This window comes from Atractosteus spatula, chromosome 2 (genome assembly GCF_055471065.1).
Source record: "Atractosteus spatula isolate fAtrSpa1 chromosome 2, fAtrSpa1.hap1, whole genome shotgun sequence".
NCBI lineage: Eukaryota > Metazoa > Chordata > Actinopteri > Semionotiformes > Lepisosteidae > Atractosteus > Atractosteus spatula.
The window spans coordinates 19,705,091-19,726,216 of NC_142707.1; the positions used below are offsets into that span (position 1 = coordinate 19,705,091).

At 34.7% G+C, this 21,126-nt stretch overlaps 1 protein-coding gene across 4 annotated transcripts in view; it reads right to left on the reverse strand.

Moving 5' to 3' along the window:
* The window catches only part of wdr26a (WD repeat domain 26a), a 52,976-nt gene that overhangs the window by 18,758 nt on the left and 13,092 nt on the right, over positions 1 to 21,126 (reverse strand). For all 4 annotated transcript variants that reach the window (XM_088909591.1, XM_088909592.1, XM_088909593.1 and 1 more), the window contains exons 4-11: positions 16,419 to 16,555; positions 15,404 to 15,501; positions 8,035 to 8,191; positions 6,351 to 6,489; positions 5,212 to 5,352; positions 4,313 to 4,432; positions 3,509 to 3,654; positions 175 to 253 (exon numbers count right to left, since the gene is read on the reverse strand). In XM_088909591.1, the coding sequence (XP_088765717.1) occupies positions 175 to 253; positions 3,509 to 3,654; positions 4,313 to 4,432; positions 5,212 to 5,352; positions 6,351 to 6,489; positions 8,035 to 8,191; positions 15,404 to 15,501; positions 16,419 to 16,555 (1,017 nt within the window). The remainder of the gene's footprint in view (positions 1 to 174; positions 254 to 3,508; positions 3,655 to 4,312; positions 4,433 to 5,211; positions 5,353 to 6,350; positions 6,490 to 8,034; positions 8,192 to 15,403; positions 15,502 to 16,418; positions 16,556 to 21,126) is intronic.

Consider the following 21,126-nt stretch of genomic DNA (forward strand, 5'->3'; position numbering starts at 1 on the left):
AACCTTTAAAATTACACACTTCATATACAAGACAAAAGCATTTATCCCATACGCAGTTCTGTTGAGAAACACCAATTTATCATTAGCAGACTGGGATATGTTGCTAAATTTCATTAAGTTCTGACAAATCAAACCAACATTTTGAACATTTTATCCCCTCTTATAACATCTTACCTGAGTTGCTACATTTAACAAAGCTAATCTTCCATTCTTTGAAACAGTGAAAGACATTATCGGATGATCCTCCTGCACTCTGAAAGAAACAGTTTCACAAGTGTTAAACATGGTATATTGCAAATGGCATATTCAAATAGCAATAGTCATTATCTGGCAACTTTTTCTGGCAACTATCTGGCAGTTTTTCAAAATATGAATCTTTGTTTACATGAGACCTCTTCATGAAAGTTCCCTACTTACAGTGGAAATATACTGATGGAAAAAAGAAATGCAACACCTCCTCCACATTCTAGCCCTCCCACCTGCGTGGAACAGGCTGAAGAGTGATTCATCCGTGAAGAGGACCTGATGCAACTACTGACAATTCCATCACAGCCTCTGTCTGGCCCAAGCCAGTTGGGTGTGATGTCTAGGAGGTGTGAGCAGAGGGCCTCCGACAGGTAACCTGGCTCTAAGGCCAGCAGCATGGAGCCTCACTGTCCTGTCACTGATGCGGGCATTGTGTCTGCTGGCAATTTCAGTAGCAGTATGGGTGGCAGATCTGACACGATCTCTCAGAAGGACCAGTCTGATATGTGTCGGGCACTTGAGGGCGACCAGATCTTGGACACCTTTCCTGCCAGTCTGCATGAAACCTTCTCTGCAGTTGGGACATAGTGGAGTGGCTTACTCCATAGTGTCTGGCAAGCTTTGAATTAAGGCCTTCTTAAAGGTAACCTGATCACGCATTGTTCCACGTGTACCTCGTTGGGTAAAGGTCCACCTAACGAGCTTTAGTGTGACTGGCAAGTTGCAATGCCTCACAGCTGTACTGCTGGTCAGAGGACAAATTGACAACTTTTTGTAAAAGTACATAAGCTATAACTATGGTTTTCTCATTCCAGAAAATGTTGCATTTTTTTCTCCATCAGTATATTTAGGAAATGCTAAAGTGAATGAAGAAACTTATTTATACATTGACTTGTCTTTATTTCTAACACTAAAGTAATTATTAGCCATTTGTTGCATCAACAATGAAAATCAGAATAAGAAATTGATATAATTGTCCACATTATGAAGGATTAATACAAATGTATAGAAAACATATCTCTGTATTTAAAATGACATATTATAGCTTTTAGTGTGGAATCTTCTTTGTGATCTATTTAACTCATTTCATTGTATGTTTTCATTGCGTATATTTAATCATTGAGCTGTGTAGGTGAAGGGTGGGGTTAGTTTTGTATCTAAAGTAATTGACTTTGTTCTTTATCTTCAACTACACTGTGGTTAACAGCGATACCAAGAAAGTGGCCTCTAGCTGCAATAACTGCCTCCTCACACCCAATTGTACCTAACACACTAAAAGACCTATTGAAAATGAGTGGAATTAGTTCATTACTGAAAAGGAAATGAAAATAGGTTTGGATTCTGCACATGAAAAGCCTAGAATATTTTCATTGTCATATCTACTTCGGTATGTATTTTAATTGAACAATACGTAACAGGCATACAGACTCACTACAGACAATAATTAGGCTGTACTTTGTGTTCAATAGGTTCACACTATGCGCTAAATGGTTTAAATGAGACAATTCTGGATGTTCATTTTAAAATGTTAAGAAAACCAGCATTACCTATGGAAAAAAACATTTCTGAGCTTGTAGGATTTGTTTGTGGTTCTCAATACAATGCTACATATGTTAATCATTTATCTTCTCATGCTTATACCAGTACTGTATCTCTATAAAGATGTAAAACCTCAATGACTGAATGATCTAATTTGATGATGAAAAATAATACAAAGTCTGCACATCTGCCAATTTAATAGTGTCTTAGGTGAAAGATCACAGCGGGATGAAAACGAGTTGAAGTTCTGTTAACCGCAACAGGATATAACAACTGGCATAACAGGATCATGAGACAAATCATTTGAGAGAGCCTCTCCTTACCCAGGTACCCACTACTCAGTGCCTGCATCTCAATGTGGTCTTGTTTTTGTTACAATTAAAAAAACACTCCAGGTTCTGTGTCAGCAGTTTGGGAACCAACAGGCTGTAGATGACTTTGCAAGCTTGGTGACAGTTTTATTGCTCGTTTCATTACAGTGGGGCATACTAAGAAAACTAACCAGATAAGATTTCCCTTTTGATGTGAACAGCAGGGAAAGAAGATAACTAAAGTTGGCACTACAACCATTACCTTGAACAAATTTCAAGTTTGAGATGGAAGACGATTAATATATCAACAATATCCCAATCCTAATTCAAAGATGGCTTGTGTGGGTGAGTGGCAGGAAATAAGCCGTTATTGAAAGAGATTCATCTTAAAACTTGTATGAAATTTTTGCTAAAGAATGAAATTAATACAGCATATATGTTGCAGGTTTTTTTGTGGTTGTCGTAGGAAAATGGATCATCCAAAATACAGATGAGTCCTAGAGAAAAGGCTGCTGGAGTCAGCTTCACATTTCAGCAGGACAAAGACCCATAGCCTCACTGACACTCAGTGACAAATGAATATCCTTGAGTGGCCCTCTCAAAGTGCAGACATGATCCATTAGAAAATGTAAGGTGAAACTTGAATATTTCAGATATCCCCAACAACCTCGTCAGTACTGCAGAAATTTTGTCAAGAAGAAATGGCAAAGAATATACCATCTCACTGTATATGTGCAAAGTAGGTAGAGACCATTCCAAAAGGTACATAGCTGTAATTGCTGCCAAAGGTACTTCCATTAAGTACTGACCTTTTATAGAATAGAATATAACATTTATGCTTTCAATCTTGATTGGAATAATTTATACACAGACTTTGGTGACACTGAACCGCCTTCTCGGAAGTTTGGTTTGATTAGTATAGTTCTGAACAAAAAAGTTAATTTGAAAAAAAATGGATATATTATCACATTCATCAAAATTTGACTTGATAGGTGGTGAGGTTTTGCAAGGCTTCACAGGCATAAAGGACTTGTTTTACTTTATTTGATTCATGAGCAATTTAAATTTAAGGCTTACTCTGCTATGTTTATAAAGAATTTTCAGCTTCAGTTTATCTTCCCGTCATCATAAATTACTACTTTTGAAAAAGAGTTTTCTTTGGGTTGAAATAACTCTACTGTGATTTGTGATCTTTTCCAGACTTTTGCACTTCTATTTGGATCTTCAAAATGTTCAAAACTACAGGACATTAGCTATTGATTTAGTGTATAAACATACTGCAACAGTACTTTATGCAACAAAAAATCTTAACATCAGTAGGTTATTTACATAAAAATAAAGACAAATGACTGCTTCCAAGACTGAAAAGATTAACTTCCTTCAAATCATAGAAACATATCAAGTGGGCTTACATGTTCCTATCAGTAAGGTCCTCAAAATTGTAACCCCGTATCCGCTGGTGTGTGTCTGAAGCCAGGACAGTCTTCCCATCACTCAAGCACCAGAGACACTGCACTCTTACACCCTCCCAGGAGTCCAGTAGGTTACCATCTAAATCCTGCATCGTAGAGCACATGAAACAATACTTTACTCTACAATTTACTAACTTTTCTGCTCTTAAGACTGAAGGCTTTTTAGAACAGGTATTTTGCTCATGTCCATTCTAAGCCTGACATAGAGCTAAACCAGGAACAAAATATTTAAGAAATAAGACTTACCCATAGAATCGGTACAGTTAAACAGCTTTTAAACAAATATTCTCCTTTAAGAAATGTATTTAAATTCAAGGCTTTTTAGCAATTTAAATTTGTATTTCTCCTGACTTTTAATACTTCAATAAGCATTACTTCCATGACTAAGTACTTGAAAAATCAAACAATTATGGTAAATGTACACATTTAATATTTTAATATTAGTTTCAGCTGTGGCAATTAGTCAACAAATCCAGTTATGTTTGCTTATTACTTATTTACTCTACAAGTGGTGGCTACAGGTTCTCATAAAGACAGAGCCCAGATGAAGAATTCTAAGGGGATAATTATTTTCATCATTAAACAAGAAAGCCTTACTTATTTTTGAAACCCAGAACAAATGTTCTCAAGAAATGAAAACATTATGACCTGGTTGTTTTCTTACACAAGATGGTTTCTTCCCCTTCAGGGAGGCAAAGGTCTTAAGATACTACAGCAAAAAACTAAAAGAACCTTAGTACTTACACACTGATAAAACTGCCCTCTCTGTCCTCCCGTGACAAAACGCTTTCCATCAGGGTTCCATGCCACACTTGTTAAGCTGTCCTCATGTGACTGACTCATTTTTGTCCGCAGTTCCCCAGTCTAAGGAGAAAAGAAAATCGCATTTTCCTTAACTATTACATATACGTTTCAAACAGTTTTCACACCCAAAGAAGGCTCCACAGCTGAAATGTTGTGTCCTTCCTTTTCCTTTCAGCATGGAATAAACCTTTACCTGTTCCATATCATACTATTGACCACCTAACCCTAAATATTCTTCTTGTCCACAGTTCCCATAAATATTTACAACCACGTCATCATAAATTACCACTTTTGCATCTATTAGGCAATAGATGGTTCTGTATTACAGACATACAATGATCATTTGACTATTTCAAGATTGCTTAAAGGCTTCCCTGCTTGTCCTGCACTATTAGTTTTTGCACCTCTCACAGAAAGTCCCCTGCTATTTACAGATAATAGGTTTATTCCATGCTGAAAAAAAGAAGAAAGAGAACACAACGTTTCGGCCGTGGAGCCTTCTTCAGGTGTGATGTGGAGGTGTGGAGCCTTCTTCACCTGAAGAAGGCTCCACGGCTGAAACATTGTGTTGTCTTCTTTTTTTCAGCATGGAATAAACCTATTATTTGTTCCTTTGCAGCCTACGCATGCTGACGCAGCTACCCACCTGAACATTTACAGATAATGACTGTCCAGCTATTTCAGGGAACATGTACAAGCCTATAGTCCCCAACTCAGGCTTTGACTTTTTCAGACTGGTATTATTTCTGGTAGGTATAAACCTATCATCTTGATCACAATCCCTAGAATTAACTGAACTCATAAAAATGTACAATATTTTCACAGTTTAGACCACGTACCTGTACATTCCAAAGCCACAGTTCGGAACAGTCATCAGGACCGCATGCTATAAGGTAATTATCATCAGGACTCCAGGCCAAGTAAGAAACACCATATGCATGCCCTTCTAAGGTCTTTAATAGCTTTAGCTGATGAGTATCCTGTAAAAAAAATCTACTTGTTAATAATGCTTGTTTCTATTAGCATTTAACTAAGGATTGATTAAAAATGGCATGCAAATAGACACATTTATAGTGGACTAGTATTATAAACAAAATGTGGCAATGGAATAAGGAGACTTACAGTTTATTCTGTATGTTTATTTTTTTCTTTTAGCTTTTTTAATGTATTTTCGTGTCTTTCGCTCTTTTATCACTATGTACAGAATCCTTGGGTTTGGAAAGGTGCTTTATAGATAAAAATTATTTAATGCATTGCAACACTGCTCCAAATAATGCTAACCCTAAATCATGTCTGAAAATGTTTTTATGTATTTTATATTAATACATAAAATAAAAAAATATTTATAAAACATATTTTAAATATTTTATATTATTCTAATAATGAAAGAGATTAAAAGCAAAAAATAAAAGAAAGATCTATTGGAGCAAGAGGACTTTAAGCATCACAATCATCATTACTTGATTCTTTAATGAGAAAATGAAGCCTATCAGTTATTTAGCTCTGAAGGTACTCAGAATAAATCTAGGTAAAGCAGCTGCATTTTTTGTTGCCTGCGAAAATTTTTAATTTCCTTTTCAGATCCAATAGGCAGTATGTCATTTCTATTTGTATGCATGTTTGTACAGGGGTTGAAGGCTGTCTCCTTTTCTCACCGCTTTTGAGAGCGGGCTCAACTGTGGAGGATTATTATATCAAAATAGTCAATTTCCCTTATAAATTCTATTTTTGAGTACAATGTAGTTTGGGAGCATGTGGTGCTTTGAGCTCTGGAACACACTCCAAATGCAGATACTAGTTTTGATAATATTATGTGTTATGTGAATCAGAATGTTCATGGAAAATTAAACCAATATTACTTAAATTGTATGATTTGTTTGTACGCAACTAGTGCCTATTACACTATGTTAAACTGGTGACTGAACCTCAAAGTCATAACTCCTCGTTTTTTATAAGAATACAGTTTGATTCGACTTACTGTGTCAACCTGCCATATAATAACAGTGGTATCTTTTGATCCTGTTGCTAGTTTAGTGCCATCATTTGAAAATTTGCAGAACCACACTTCATTACAGTGTTCTGTTAAGATTTGCTGGGTGTAACAAGGGAACTGTTTCCTGGAAAAAAGAAGAATTTGCAATCAGAAAACCTAAACAGTTGCTTATTCATTCACAATACACAATGATTTATTCCAGTGACTTATCACACATGAACATTCACGCTGGTCTCTAGCAGCTCTTCTGGTATTTAAGTGCCAGGCATTGCTAAGCAAAACTTCAAATGTACATACACAATGCCATATTGTAATAGTACTTAGCATGACTACATTTATCTTTAAAGTAACTTTGAAATTGTATTGTCTTTAATCTGAACAGCCTCTTCATCTTTTAATCCTCTAAAAAAAATTCTAAAATTTTAGCACAACTTTTTATATTTGATACACAGAGCAAAGAAAATTATACTGAAGATATATTGTTATTGTTGCTAAAGTAGTTATATGACAACAATCAAAAATATTAACCCAGGGGTGTAAATACTACCATGATTTTACCATTTTTGGGTGTGAAGTATCCATTTAGAAGCTTTTATACATTCGTGGACTGTACAGATTTGCAATCAAGAAACTCTGGATCCAATTTTCATAATGCCGCAAAACAAAATACAAACATTAATTCAATCTACCCCTTGCCGTTTACACAGATACCGAGATACGGTCTGTAATGTTGGAGGAACTTGGCTTGACTTCACAAAGTACTACTTAATATGATGGTATTAACATCTAAGTGCACAAGGAAAAACTACAAAATGAACCAACCACCACATATTCTTAGAATAAAACTGACTACATTCATGACTTCATTCTTGGCTTTATTTGTATACTTGGATACTATGCTACAGAGAACAAATAGCTCAGTAGGTAAGAATATAACAATTCTAATTAGGGTTTCAGAGAGGCGAGAATCTAATCTCGGAAACCTAGGGAATAAGAGAAAAGGCAGTCAATGCTTCCCTGGACAGAACACCTCTCCATTACAGTGGGTTACTAGGTGTGTTGTGAAATGCTGAAAGCTGTGATTGGACATTCCTTTCTAATACTAATCTTTTTTATATAATTCTGAAATATCTAATGTCTCCAAAAATATATTTCAACACATTTGATATTTGTATTTCAAAATGGGTTAATAGAATTGTTGTTGAAGGAAACGACGTGTTATTTTTTTCTTTGTGTATAATTTAAAAAATGTAATTTTGATGATTTACAATTGGAAATTCTTAGAGACTGTCAGGCACTATTTACTCAGAAAAGGTGACCCGCCCCCCCTCCTCCCCACTGGCAATTATAATAAAAACCAGAACTTTTAGTGCTCCCAGAAACCAAGCTAATATATACATTTTTTAAATTAAGTTACTAGTGTAGCCTGTGAATTTTAAATACTAAAACATGTTCCTTCAATTATGAGAAGTAGCTCACAAAAACATTAAATGAAACAGGCAAGGTTTTACACATTACATAATGCACATCTGTCCTGGTAAACAGAAATAAACAGTACAACGATCTGCAGTCTCCAAGAGATAATTAGAACAGCGTCTTTCTCTAGTTTCTTAAACCAATGAACACTGTTCTCCATGCTTCCACTGGGGCACAATGATTGTCCACCCACCTGCTGCAGACATGATCTATTAGTAGGGAGACGGAGTCCAGGCTCCCGTCCAGTTTGGTATTGTGGTAGAGGCACCGGTCCCGCTGCAGCTCCACTGCCTGCCGCAGCAGCGTCTGTAAACGGCGAGGGGGCAGCATCACTGACGGAGGCAGGTATGCTACAAGGAGAAAAAAATAAAGAATGAAAAAAGGCTAAAGTAAAAGAAACCTCCGTGTTCATAAATATCATGGCTGTCAAAACAATTACAAACGGCTCTGCAAAGTCTTAGAAACGACTGACAACTTCGTAAACCTCCAGTAAGCATCGGCTTACAGTGTTGGGATATAAGCTTGCATAATCACCGATACCGACACAATGCCAAACGCATCAATAGTAGTGTAGCACTTGAACAAAACTATAGACTTAAAATGCAAATCAAATGTTACCAACTGCTGTGTCATCAGCCAGGTCTAACATTTGAAATGACAGAAAAAGGACATATAGGTTAGTGACTATGGCCCACTGGTAGGTTTTATTCTTATCTGAAGAAAAAAAATAGTGCTAATATTTTTTCAGGCTATCTAAACAATTATGTTTTGAGAGTGAGAAAAAAAGATTTGCAATATGATTCTCCTTAATATTGGGGAAAAAATACCAGTAACTGTATTCAGAAATTTCAAAGAGCACACAAACAGTCGTGTACAGTTTAAGATCCTGTTGAACAAAACTGATGCATAACTAAGCTAGGCATTTTACAGATTATTCTACCTGACCTTCACCAAGTGTTGAAATAAAGCTATCGCTTTGGCCAAAAAATCAATAATTGAAAAGACACATACAGACACCAATTATTTGATTATAGCAATATTATAAATAATTCAAGATTTAGAAAGGAACAATTTTTTGCTATACTTATTGCAGATGTAAAATGTAGTCATTAGCATCATGATTATTATTACATATATCCAAAAATAATGTCATGTCATGCTAGGATTCTGTTTGGAAGCAATACTTACTTAGCCACTGCATGCATAAATATAGAGAATTACTATTCCCGATATTGCAGCAATCCTACTTTATTTGACCCAGCTGCTCTTCCAGTAAGGAAGAAGGGAAAACAGAGCAAGATTGCAGGCTAACCAGTGTTTATTATTCTTTAATGGTTAACAGGTGTGCGCGCTAATCACAGAGAGGGAAGAGAGCAAAAGACAGAATGTAGCAGCAGCTACCAGTCCCTGAGGTAGAGAAAGAAAAGATCATATATATAGTTGTAGTTTCAAAATATTTTCATAATTAGCATAATTTAACACCAGATACACCATAATATTAAAAATCTAAAGTATGATAAATAAACCAGAATGACTTTAATTAAAAATAAAATACATAGTAAATACATACTAGGGTACTTCCCTGACATGATTGCAATATGGGTTACTGAAAATCTTTTAATCAAAAAGCCCAAAATAATATGCAGATGTTAAAATGTGTGTGAAAGCAAAGCGAGGCAGAAGTGCAAAACAGACCTGTGGTGAAGAGCCCATTACCTACTCCACACAATTCATTCATAGGAGAAACCTGCCACACTACTTGCATTTCACACATGTAAGGCCAACTCTCCTTAACTAGAAACGTTTATTACAGAATTCAGGTTGTTACATAAAGTTGAGTTTTGTGTAACCCAGAGAGAGCGTGCATTATATACAGTATGTGGCTTGTCTTGCTGAAATTTAGTGTTATTTCAAAGCTATTAAGCACCACAGATGAGACTCAATACTGCTGACTGACAATATTCTCCTAAAATGATTTTTTTACGAGCCTTGGTTCTAAAATATTTTCTTCCATACATACTTTCCTCTTAAAAACTAAACATTGTAGCTACTGATTTTTCTGCTAGATAGCAAAGTAACTATACATTTTCATTTCTACAGCACAGTTCAAAAGAACACTTTTTTAGACTACCATGGCTAATTATGACACTATCCTGCTGGCTTAGATTGGAGGCTTAAGAGAAGAATCTTTAAACAAGCACTAAGTCTTCCAAGAGCTTCATGAATTTATCTTTTCAGATATATTTTCCTTGTAATTTCTACATGTTTGCTCTGACCAAAAGGAAAATGCAGACTCTTTATACAGTCAAGAATCTTTAAGCAGATACTAATCATATAACTAGAGCTCACAGCTCAATAACCCTTTCTTATATTTCACTTATACCTTCTCTTAAGTTACAGTAAATTAAATTCATCAAGTAGATCCGCTTATATGTCTTTCATTCAAGTGCCCAATACTATAACACTTTAAAGTGTAGCACCATTTCTAAGACTGTATACATGTCATACAATGCAGGCATTGTGATCCAAATTCACATTGTTCAAATTCCAGTTTTGATATATCTCACAATACTTCACAAGATACCCCTTTCACTTTCATCAACAATGTACACATACAATGTACACAAGAACATATAACATATTAGAACAGAGAGCTTTTGAATTTTTGGAATATTGTTAATAGAAAAGGCAACTGCAAGTCTTTCCTGTCAACAAGTGTTTTTTAGTAACAATAGCAGTGTTGAAGGCAAAAGGAAAAAACTTACAATGTATATTATAAATACATTTCTCCAGAAAATAAATTAAACATGTTTTGTTCTGCATGTTACAGTTTTACATTTTCCGGATACTCTATTGAACCAGATCATGAACATTAAGGTAAATAAGCAATTTTTACTAAATTATTTGTAATTTTACTGAATTAAAAATGCAAAATACAGGTACATAAATTAGAAAACCTGGTCAAATAGGGACACAAAGTATATTAAAGTGGATTTAAGGGGTTTAACACAAAAGTGTGGTTCAAACATTAAGTAAACATCCCAGCCTACTCGGGGTCATATTTAAAAATGCAGGACAGGGCTGGCTGCCTCTAATTATGGCTAGCAGAATTGCAAATAGAGATGTTTAGTGACTCTGAAAAGGGCGATTTTGGCAAATTTAGCAGAACTTCTAGGGTCCAAGATGCAGATGTTTCCTGAGCAATGGTGTCAGGGGATGTCAGCACAGAACTTAAGGAGAAACACAGCAGCGGCAAAGGGGCAAGAGTGGCTGGAAGCACATAATCCAGGATTGGGATACACGTGCATTAATTTGAAGTACAAAGTAAAATAGGCAAGGGCCTAAAGATCAATTGACTGCGAATTTCAACCTGGGGCACAAGCAGCCAGTTTAATAAAAAAATGATCTACCAAGAACTCCACAAAGAGGTGAGCTCAAATCAGGTTACAATGCACAGACAGCTTATCACATTTCCAATACAAATTTGGGAGTCCAGAAAGAGCACAGAAAATGGAATACTGAACATTGGAGAAATCCTTCATCCTTCACTATGTTCTCAACAGAAGAATGCAGATGTGGCACCAACCTAAAGAACTCAACAGCCCTAAGTGCTTGGTTTAATAAGTGAAGGGTACTGGAAGCTCTATAGCATTGAGGGGTACATTTTCCTTGCATTGTTTGGGTGCTGTCATTCCCTCAGAAGGCAAGATCAATGCTAATCGCTACTTAATTGTACTGAGTGATCATATTAAGGGATCCCATCCAAAGAGCCCAATGGTTTGAATCTTAACACTGACGTTATCTATATGACATGGCCTTCACAGTCCCCAAATAAGAATGCAATAGAGCATCTACAGGATATTCTGGAAAGTCACCTGATATAGCTTTTTTTTCACCTCCATCAAACAGGTGTGTTGATGAATGGAGCCATATTCCAATTGCAGAATAACACAGTTTAACTCTATCCCATGGCACATACAGGCCATCCTGGCAGCACATAGTAGCCAAATGCCCTATTAAGTGATTTTACATTGAAGTTTCACTTTTTATGCCCTCCACTGATTTAAATTCAGTAAACAACTTTCTATACTAAAAAACTTTCTATATCTATAAAATAAGTATATTCTTTTTGATTTCAGAGTGACAGAACCCATATTATTTCATCCTAAAGCATAAACCAATCTGATTGTTCAAATATGCTTTACTGCATTTATGTGTTAGTGGTAGAATTATTTTATTTTGACCATGTGGCTATAGGGAGCTCTATCCTTAGCTGAACAACTAGCCTTCAGGCATTCCAGACACTATAATCTCAGCAAGTAACCAGTAATAGTAAGATTAATCACAATTTCTATAAATGTTTAACTGTGCAAATCAAATTGACAAAGAAAAGCATAAAGAAACATAAAAAATAGGTGTTGTAACTACATTAAAAAGCATTTCAAAATGAACAAATGCATCTGGTTTGGTATCTATTGTGCATATCCTGCAATTTTTAAAAGGAACACACTTATAAGATAATAAGACAGCAAATTTGTCAATGCATTATTTTTAATTTTTCATAATCCAGTGTAATTTATCTAATACAAGGATATTTTTCTCCAGTTCTTAAATTTCCATTAACTGTAGCAGTACTGTGCTTCTTACATAAAATGAAATTTACAGAAAAGAGTGTGTACAAATTATATCAGTGCTTTCTCATGCTATATTTGTACTTAACCTAAAACATTGTAAGCAATGTTGTTGAAAAATATGATTTTTTCATTACACAAATGGATTGCTTTGTACCAAGGGCCAATACTGCCAGACAAAGAGCAGTTTCTGCTACAGCAACTACAAAGCTCAGTGATTTTGTCTAAAATACATACAATTAACTTTGAACCAATTTTACCCTGTGGAATTAAAATATGGATATTTGTAACCATATTGGTTTGCAAATTGGTCAAATTATCAATAGGTCAGATCCAGAAACCATTTCTTAAGCAAATTTTACAGAATTTGATGGTAACAGGGTCCTATTCGGTTTGAAGCAGTGATTAGCCTACATGAGTATATTCTGTAATATAATCAACAGACTACTCTGAAACAAAATGAAATAATCATTAATGGATTACAACGACTATAGAAAAAAGAAATGAATATTTATGAAGTAGAAGAAGTTATTTAAGGACATTCTAAGGGCCATAAGTAGCTACCGCTTAATGTTTACAAATATGCTTAAAAAGATTAATCAAATCTGAATTATGTAATTATTTTTTTATTTTTATGTAAAGTCATAAGTAAAGTGTATGCGATTAGCATTCAAGGAATAACATTCAAGAAGCTTTTATCATAAATGAAGAGAATCTCATTTAGGATTTATGTAGTTTTTAGTTTTTTCTCCCATTATAATATAAATCATAAACACTAACCAATTAAGCAACAGATCATTTAGGAAATAGCCTAACAAACCTCTATAATATGCATATGATAAGAACTTAGCTACTTTACATTCTTTACTGAACAATGGTGCCACATACTCTTGTTTGTACTTTATTAAAACTTACCTTTTTTTCCTCTTATTCACCCAAACATTTTTAGGTAAAGAATACAAAAGTAAGAAAGAGCTCGTAATCTGTGTTCATATTCATATGCTAATACACACAGCACACAATCACTTAGCAAAGACTAGGTTAAAAAAGCAATTTTTAGAATTAAAACTTATTTTCAAGGAGATTCGCTCTCCATTTCTGGGGCAATTTATATTCTGGACTTCTAGTTTACAGTTGAAAATGTATTCCTGTAATTCCTGACCATGTCAAGCTTGAGACCATTGACTAAAATTTATTTGGGACATGGATCTTTCATAAATTTCTATTTCTTTTCAGATAAGCTAGAAGCCAGCTATATGTAATTTGTGAACTCGTGGTTTTAGTTAGGTTATGGCGTACACACACGCAAAGTTAAATGTTAATTTTTTTATTATAAATATCAATATCACCATAGTGTGGTAAACAGTTTCCCAATCACTGCGTAGACAGCCTACTTCTGAAACACAACCCAGCAACATAATTTACCATGACACTAGTATAACAATTAAGTTACTGAATAAAGTCCTCAATATTCTAAAAATAACTGCAGTAATTAAAAAAAGGTTATGTTGAAATATTTTAGATGTAATTATATTCCTAATTACATGAAAATGGAAAGTTATACAAAGGATATTTCTAAGAAAAGAGCAGAAAATGCTAAGATGCTAAATAAAAAAAGAAAGGCCCAGTTCTTCCCTCTTATGCAAGACAATAAAGCAAAAGCAAAAATTTTGCAAACAAACAATATGAATGTATAAACTTGAATCTGCGCCTTCAACAGACAGAGAAACAGGAGGTGACATCAAACATTGTGAAGTGCAATATTATAGACACAGCACATTTCCCAAAACAGTTATTGTAATTTTTATCCGAAGGACGAGATGTAAAAGACAAGAGTATTTAGCATAAACTTGCATCTTAGGATACAAAGTAGCAATAGCTGGCATTTAATGTTGCTTGTGGTTTTAATCTTTTATTGTGGTTTTGTCCGAGTTGAAAGAAAGAAGCCTCTTCTGAGGACAAACTAAAAAACGTTTACAATAATTATATTTCACGTAATTTAAAAAAAGGGATTCTCATATCTCATATTGAGAGGACACTCCTCGGAATGTCTTCAGATATGGGGGGGCTATTTTGTATTAGGTTTATTTTGCATTGATGGTTCCTGAAGCCCTTAAGATGGGGAATCAAAGTCCAGGTCAAAAAATGATATTTTGGCCTGGACCCCCCAGTTACCAGACTTGGCTTGATGAAATCTGTTTTGAAAGGCATATTTATGTGACTTAGGAGGCTGCACTTTGAAGAGTTTTTAACATTGACATTGTGGCATTATGGAGAGCTTTTGGAGCATACAGTTATCAAATCACCTAAAACATATTTGGGTTTTAATTTAGTCTTGGTTTATATTTTATTTTGGTTCACATTGGATTCCTCTTTGAAATGCTGCCCTTTTTGTAGGATTTTCAAACCATTTTTCTTTACAGTCTCTTCACTTCAATATGGAAGTTACTGATTAAGCAAACATTAACTTAGATTACTCTAGAACTGAAAGATTAAATCTGAATCTGAGTAACTTAAATTTTAATAAGATGTTTTTTCAAGATCACAGCAGAAAAAGTACACATTAGTCAAAGCAAATTATGCATTATGGATATTAAATGTATAAGCTTTTAAGACTTAAGGCAATAATTCACTTCCCAAAACACAATTTGGATAAATCCATAAGACCCTTTTAGAATTATACTAATGAACTAGTTGGAAGCAACCAAAGGAGCAAGATGGGTCCTTCTCTTGTATGTTAATCTTAGAAAATGTGAATTTTAATACCTTAAAAAAACTATGCCCAAGAAGTCTTGGGTTTTCACATAACACAATGTTATTAACATAACTCCTTGTAGGGATTTGTCAAAATTCAGAAAAAGAAACATTTTGAAAATATTTTACCATACTGAGATACTTCACTTGTTATTAAAAGCAAAAATGTAAACCAACTTTGTAGTTTGTCAAGAAGCTTAGACCGTGAAGCTGTCCCTTTTCCTTCCCATTCAGCTTTTGCACGAAGATCCTCAGCATGGCTACACATAAGATACCTGCAGAAAAGAGACATTAATTCTATTTGTAGAAAAGAAAAAACAGAAAAAAGGATGTAAAAACAACAAAGACAGCCAAGTGTAAAACAAGACTTTGGGCTTTCCATTTATGCATTAAGCAAAAGTCTGAATCAACAACCATATTAAGAAATTGATTAAGACAAGATTTTATAGAACCTCACACAAATGCCAGACTAGCAAGATATGTATAATGTGCAAACATCATGTGTCATTTACCAGTTAATGTAGTATAAAGCATTGCCAAGTATGTGTATCAACATTTATACCATTAATATTGAATCATTTTGCAAATAGTTTATAAAAAATTGTTTTCAAATGAGTTTTTAAGCAGCTGTTCTAAATGACTAGATGTCAGCAGATATGAGGCAATTTGACCAGTTTACATTTTTAGAGAACCTTCTTTTTCATATATGGAAAAAAAACGTCTTTCTTGCACTTCTTTTCTGGGCAATGCTTTACTTAACTGGATAATGCTGGAAAAATTTTTTCTGAAATTTGTAATAGCAACCATTTGTAGCCCTGTGAAAGGATAATGCTATCATTTGTGACACAAAAACTACTCCAACATTGTTTTCTGTATGGAATTACTGCAGTAGTTGCACCTGTAGCAAGTATAAAGATATCAAAGCATTGTTAAAAGGAGCTTCTAGATGCAAAAATAAATGGTACCTCCACTCCTCAATTTTATGAAAAGCATTGTTGTTACATGCAAATTGATGAACAATAACAAAGTGCCAGTATTTAAACTTTAATAATATAGGCATTTTTCCAATAAAATAGAAAAGGCCACACTACCTTCACTTGAAGCCTGAAAACAAACTGGTATACACCCTATGCTGCCAGAGCACATTCATTAATGAATTAAGGATTGGTTGATTTTTTAAATTCTTACATACCCGCTAAGGACATGAATACGATCTGTGTTGTACTTTAGTGGTGTCAGTTCACCTCGCAGGACCTGAAGTGCTTCAAGTACCTTTCCATCTTCTAAATACTCCAGGTACTTTTGCTGCAGCAACAAGAACTTCATTCTCTATGAAAGACAAATAAATACAAAAATAAGCATCCTCTTAACATGTGAAAATAAAAGCTCTAAATCTGTTCAAGTGCATTCATAAGTTTTTAGAAAATGTCCTGTTATACAATGACACAAAATGCATATTATGGATTGGTGTTCTTCAAGCCCACTTCTTGAGGGACAACCCCAGGCCCAACTCTAGATAACCTTAATAAATCCACAGTGATCAGTTTAGTTACCCCAGTAAAGTATTTAACCATTTTCTAAGAAAAACGATGGACTGCAATACTATAAACAACCTCCTATTAAAACTCCACTCACATTGGTTTTTTTTTTATCTATGATCACTCAAAGTTTGTTACAAAGAGCTAAATAACATTTCAAAGGTGGGACACAGCATTATCAATTAGTCATTATCATTTGTGGTTAACACTGGAAGTACTCCAGCTGTTGGTATTTAACTCCATCCATTCTGATCTTTAGCAATTTGCCTGTAAACTTCATTGCTCAGTTTATTATGCTAAAATAAAAGCAATACTAGTTCCAGTTATATAATTAATTACAGTAAATACATTCCTCTTTGGTTGTGTACATAGTCATCTGCTTTCACAATTTAGAGATACCCAACACCATGCACCAGTCTGTATCATCTCAGACAAGCCAAAAAAACATTGTAGTGTGTGGCACTACTAGTGGCATGAATCAGAAATTAAGGTAGTAAAACAGCTGAGGGAAAGATAACTTAGAGGCTAGAAGGTTGCAAAGTTCCACAGTTGTAATACATAAATTATGAGCTATTTTCAGTTTTACACGAGGATGCTGACACTTAAAGCTGTTCTGTGGAGTTGAAGTCTTTATCCGACATCCATCAGAAACATTTAATGAGTTATGAGACCAATACATTTTTCACATGTGCTCACATGTTGAATTAAGAATGCAAGATTTCTAACTAAATGTGAAATCTTGGTTAAATATTTAGATTGAATTAATTTCACATTCTAACTGTAACATGTAGAGAATTTGTGTCACATTCTGTGGTATTCTTTACTTCCAAAGTAATCACTGTATACTATTGTTTGCTTTAACAAAAGGAACTGGAATTTGAATCCTGCACAAAATACTTTGCATTGAAGGTTTAAATCAGTTTTCAGAAATGTGCATGTGCTCAACATTCAAATGTTGAGAGCCAACGTTTTTTAACCACAGCACAAACATACAACCTGGTGCATTTCTGCTGCTTTGAAAAGCCAAAATTAGATTAATAATCAAGAGTAGTAGGTGAGAGCAAAGAATATTAGTTTAGAACAGTGGACAACAATCCAGACTGCTGGTAACATACACTATTTCAATTTCCAAAGCATATCCTGTTCTACTACCTAAAGTATAATTACACAAGCTCCTGAGCTTCTCCATGTCTTTGTCAATACCATAGCACAGACAACCTGCTGATGTTTTGCTTACACTGCCAGTGTAGACTGCAGATTTGCCTGCAACAGAGACATAAATGAAGTGACATATATCAGACATGTCCAAAATGGCTATGGTGTACACAATCCTTAAATTGCTAGGCACTGATGCATCACTCCTTAGTTATCTGACATTTTGCCACAAATAGCTCCCTCCTTTGCTTTACAAGATACCTATGGACATTGAAGAGTTACTTCCAATGTGATGGTCATAAGACTGTTATATCACTATTCTGATCCTTATCTATTTCTGTCATTAGAAGTCAAGATGGGTTTTAATTACCTTAAACTGTAAAATAGTTATTCTGCACTATATGGGTTTATGATCAAATGTTTATCTTAGTGTGTCCTTTGTCTTTTTGATTTAATGCTGAGATTTGTGTATCTTGGTGTCTACCTGGCATGAATCTGATCTTGCCATTCCTTTAATACATAAACCTGGTGTTCAGTGGGAAGATTCAGGACATTACAGATGACGAGACCTCCTACTTTTCATCATAGTCATCACGTCATCATATTAATGGTCTTAATATTGATTAAGGTGATGCCTTTTATCAAATCTGTTAAAAAGCAAATAAGCTGAGAACAGAATGTATGTGTAGACAACGGTGACCAATTTTATCTTAGTCAGTGGAAAGTACTTTAATTACAATATTAAAGATATCTAACAAACTTCACATTCTCCTCATTCATTCACTGCAATCTGATACATAGTATTAACTAGTGTTAAGGTTTAGGGTTTGTCCTATGCATTAATTAAACGCCAATATTAAAGTATTGATTTAATTATGAATGTATGTTTGATTACAAAAAGCCATACACTAAACTATTAACAGGAAATAAACGAGCAATAACACCTCCATTTCAGCATCTCGTGTGAGGAGCATCCACAACAGCCCTAGTTCTGCAATGAGTGTCTTTAGATAGGACTGCTATACACTCTCCTTAACCTTTGTGTCTTGTTGACGTGTGACAAGAACTTGTGAATTTGGTCATGCCTGGGCAGAAAAGCAGGAATACTTTTACTGCCTTGGCGCAAGGAGGGTCAAGCTAGCTAGCTCCAAACCAGCCACACCAGTAGAGAAAATAATGCATGGCAGATATATGGAAACAAACATATTATAGATGTCTTAAGATTCTGAAATAAGGCCTTTTACAAGACAGGAATAAAGGGAAGCATATAACTTAAGTCTGAAACATTACAAATACAATAATGTAGTATGCTAAAGCAAAATTGATCTGTAATGGCCTTGGACCCCTGTCTTTTTTGCCCCAGCTATAAATTACTACAAACATTTTTACCTGCACGTTTAAGAGCAAATAATTATGGTACGGATCTTATCTGCAAAAATTCTTAAGTTATCGCAGATGGGAAATAAATGTGCAGTTACTCCAAATTTTAAATTATAATAGCTGCTAGCAACCCATCATTTCCAAACTCTTATTTTGTGTATATACCTTCAAAGAAATATTGCTCTTCTGGTGCATCGGAGTGACTGGTGCTCATAAAATCTGAAATAGACCAAACTTATATGCAATATGATTTAGCTTTCCTGAACTGAGCTTCATATGCAGTACAAAAATATTACATACTGCAAGATTTCCATTAATTATTTTATTTACTTAGCTGAGCACAATATACTCTTCAGGGAGACTTGCAAAGGTATGCATAATCTTTAAAAAATAACAAATATTGAATCAATACTCTTGTACTGGGTATAGAAATCATTACTCTCAGATGAACATTAAGTCTATACATCTATCAATTTAGTATATTTTAATGAAGTGAAGAAAGATACCATGACAGAAAATAGTCTTTAGCTACATAAAATTGAAGGCTATAAAAAAACTCAGATTTCTGAAAATACTGTAATGCATGCATAAAACCAAGATTATCAGCTCTTTTGTTTAATAAGGAATTTTACCCATTTTCTGTCCAAAATAACAGAAAACTAATAAACAGCCCCCTGGTGAAAAGGGAGCTTGATGCCTGTATATATTTAGCCAGCTGCCTACTGCAGCAGGGAAAACAGTACAGAGCTCAGACACTCTATGTCACTTCCTACTCCCTTGCTCCCCTTCCCCCACTAGACAGGAAGCAACCCTTACAGACAGTAAAAGCATATCACAGTCACCTTCTAAACCTTTGTTTACAATTCACTCCCAGGATGTCCAGTACAGTAATATAACAAAGAAATGCAAGAAAAACTATTTTTCTGCAGCTATTAAGAGACATGAAAAACCTTTTAGTATTTTTAAATTTAAAAGATGAACATGGTATTTCAACAAGGCCCACTTCAACATACCACTCAATTCCCAGAATAGATCTGTTGAGTTCAAGTCAAAAACAAACACTGCATATTACAGAGAAGAGCACATTAAACTGGAACATTAAATCGAAGACAACAGTTTGGAGCTAAAACATTCTAAATTGTGCCGTTTTGATTATTGAATGCCAATGGATGTTGCAGATTTTAGTTAGCTGGTTTGGAAAAGATTTCAAAACGTGCTGCGTATTTCTTTTCCCTCCAATGGTAAACTCTCACATTCCTACGATACAAAATTATTTTAAGTTGGCTTTATTTTGAATGAGACTGACCAAATTCAAGACCTGGGAGACACCTTGCAATAGAAATTTAAAGTAGACAAGTGCATAATAGAAGAAAAGGCTATCAAGACTACTTATGAGAAAGCCTCAAGACTAAAATGTCCACAAACACTGTGGGGATACAAAAAAGGCAATCAACATTAGGATGTGTAAAAATGTATAAATTAAATAGGGGAATGTTAAAATTGTACAATGTATTAGTACAAGCCTATACTCTAATGTAGTCCCCTCAACGGTGAAGACTAAGAGGACCTAGGGAGATATTCAATGTCTTCAAAGACAAATCATTCTTCAGGTCTCCAGAAACAAGAGTGGAAAACAAATCAGAATACTTAAATGCAGCCTAGAGAGAGGTGCATTTAAAATGGATAGCTATAGTCATTACCTTACACATAGCGAAGCAGGAGTTTCTAGGTATCAAGCCATATTGTTGATGGCAATATTTATCAAAATTCAGATTGATTAATTAGATCATTTGCACATTATAACAGATTAATACCTCCTGACCCTTT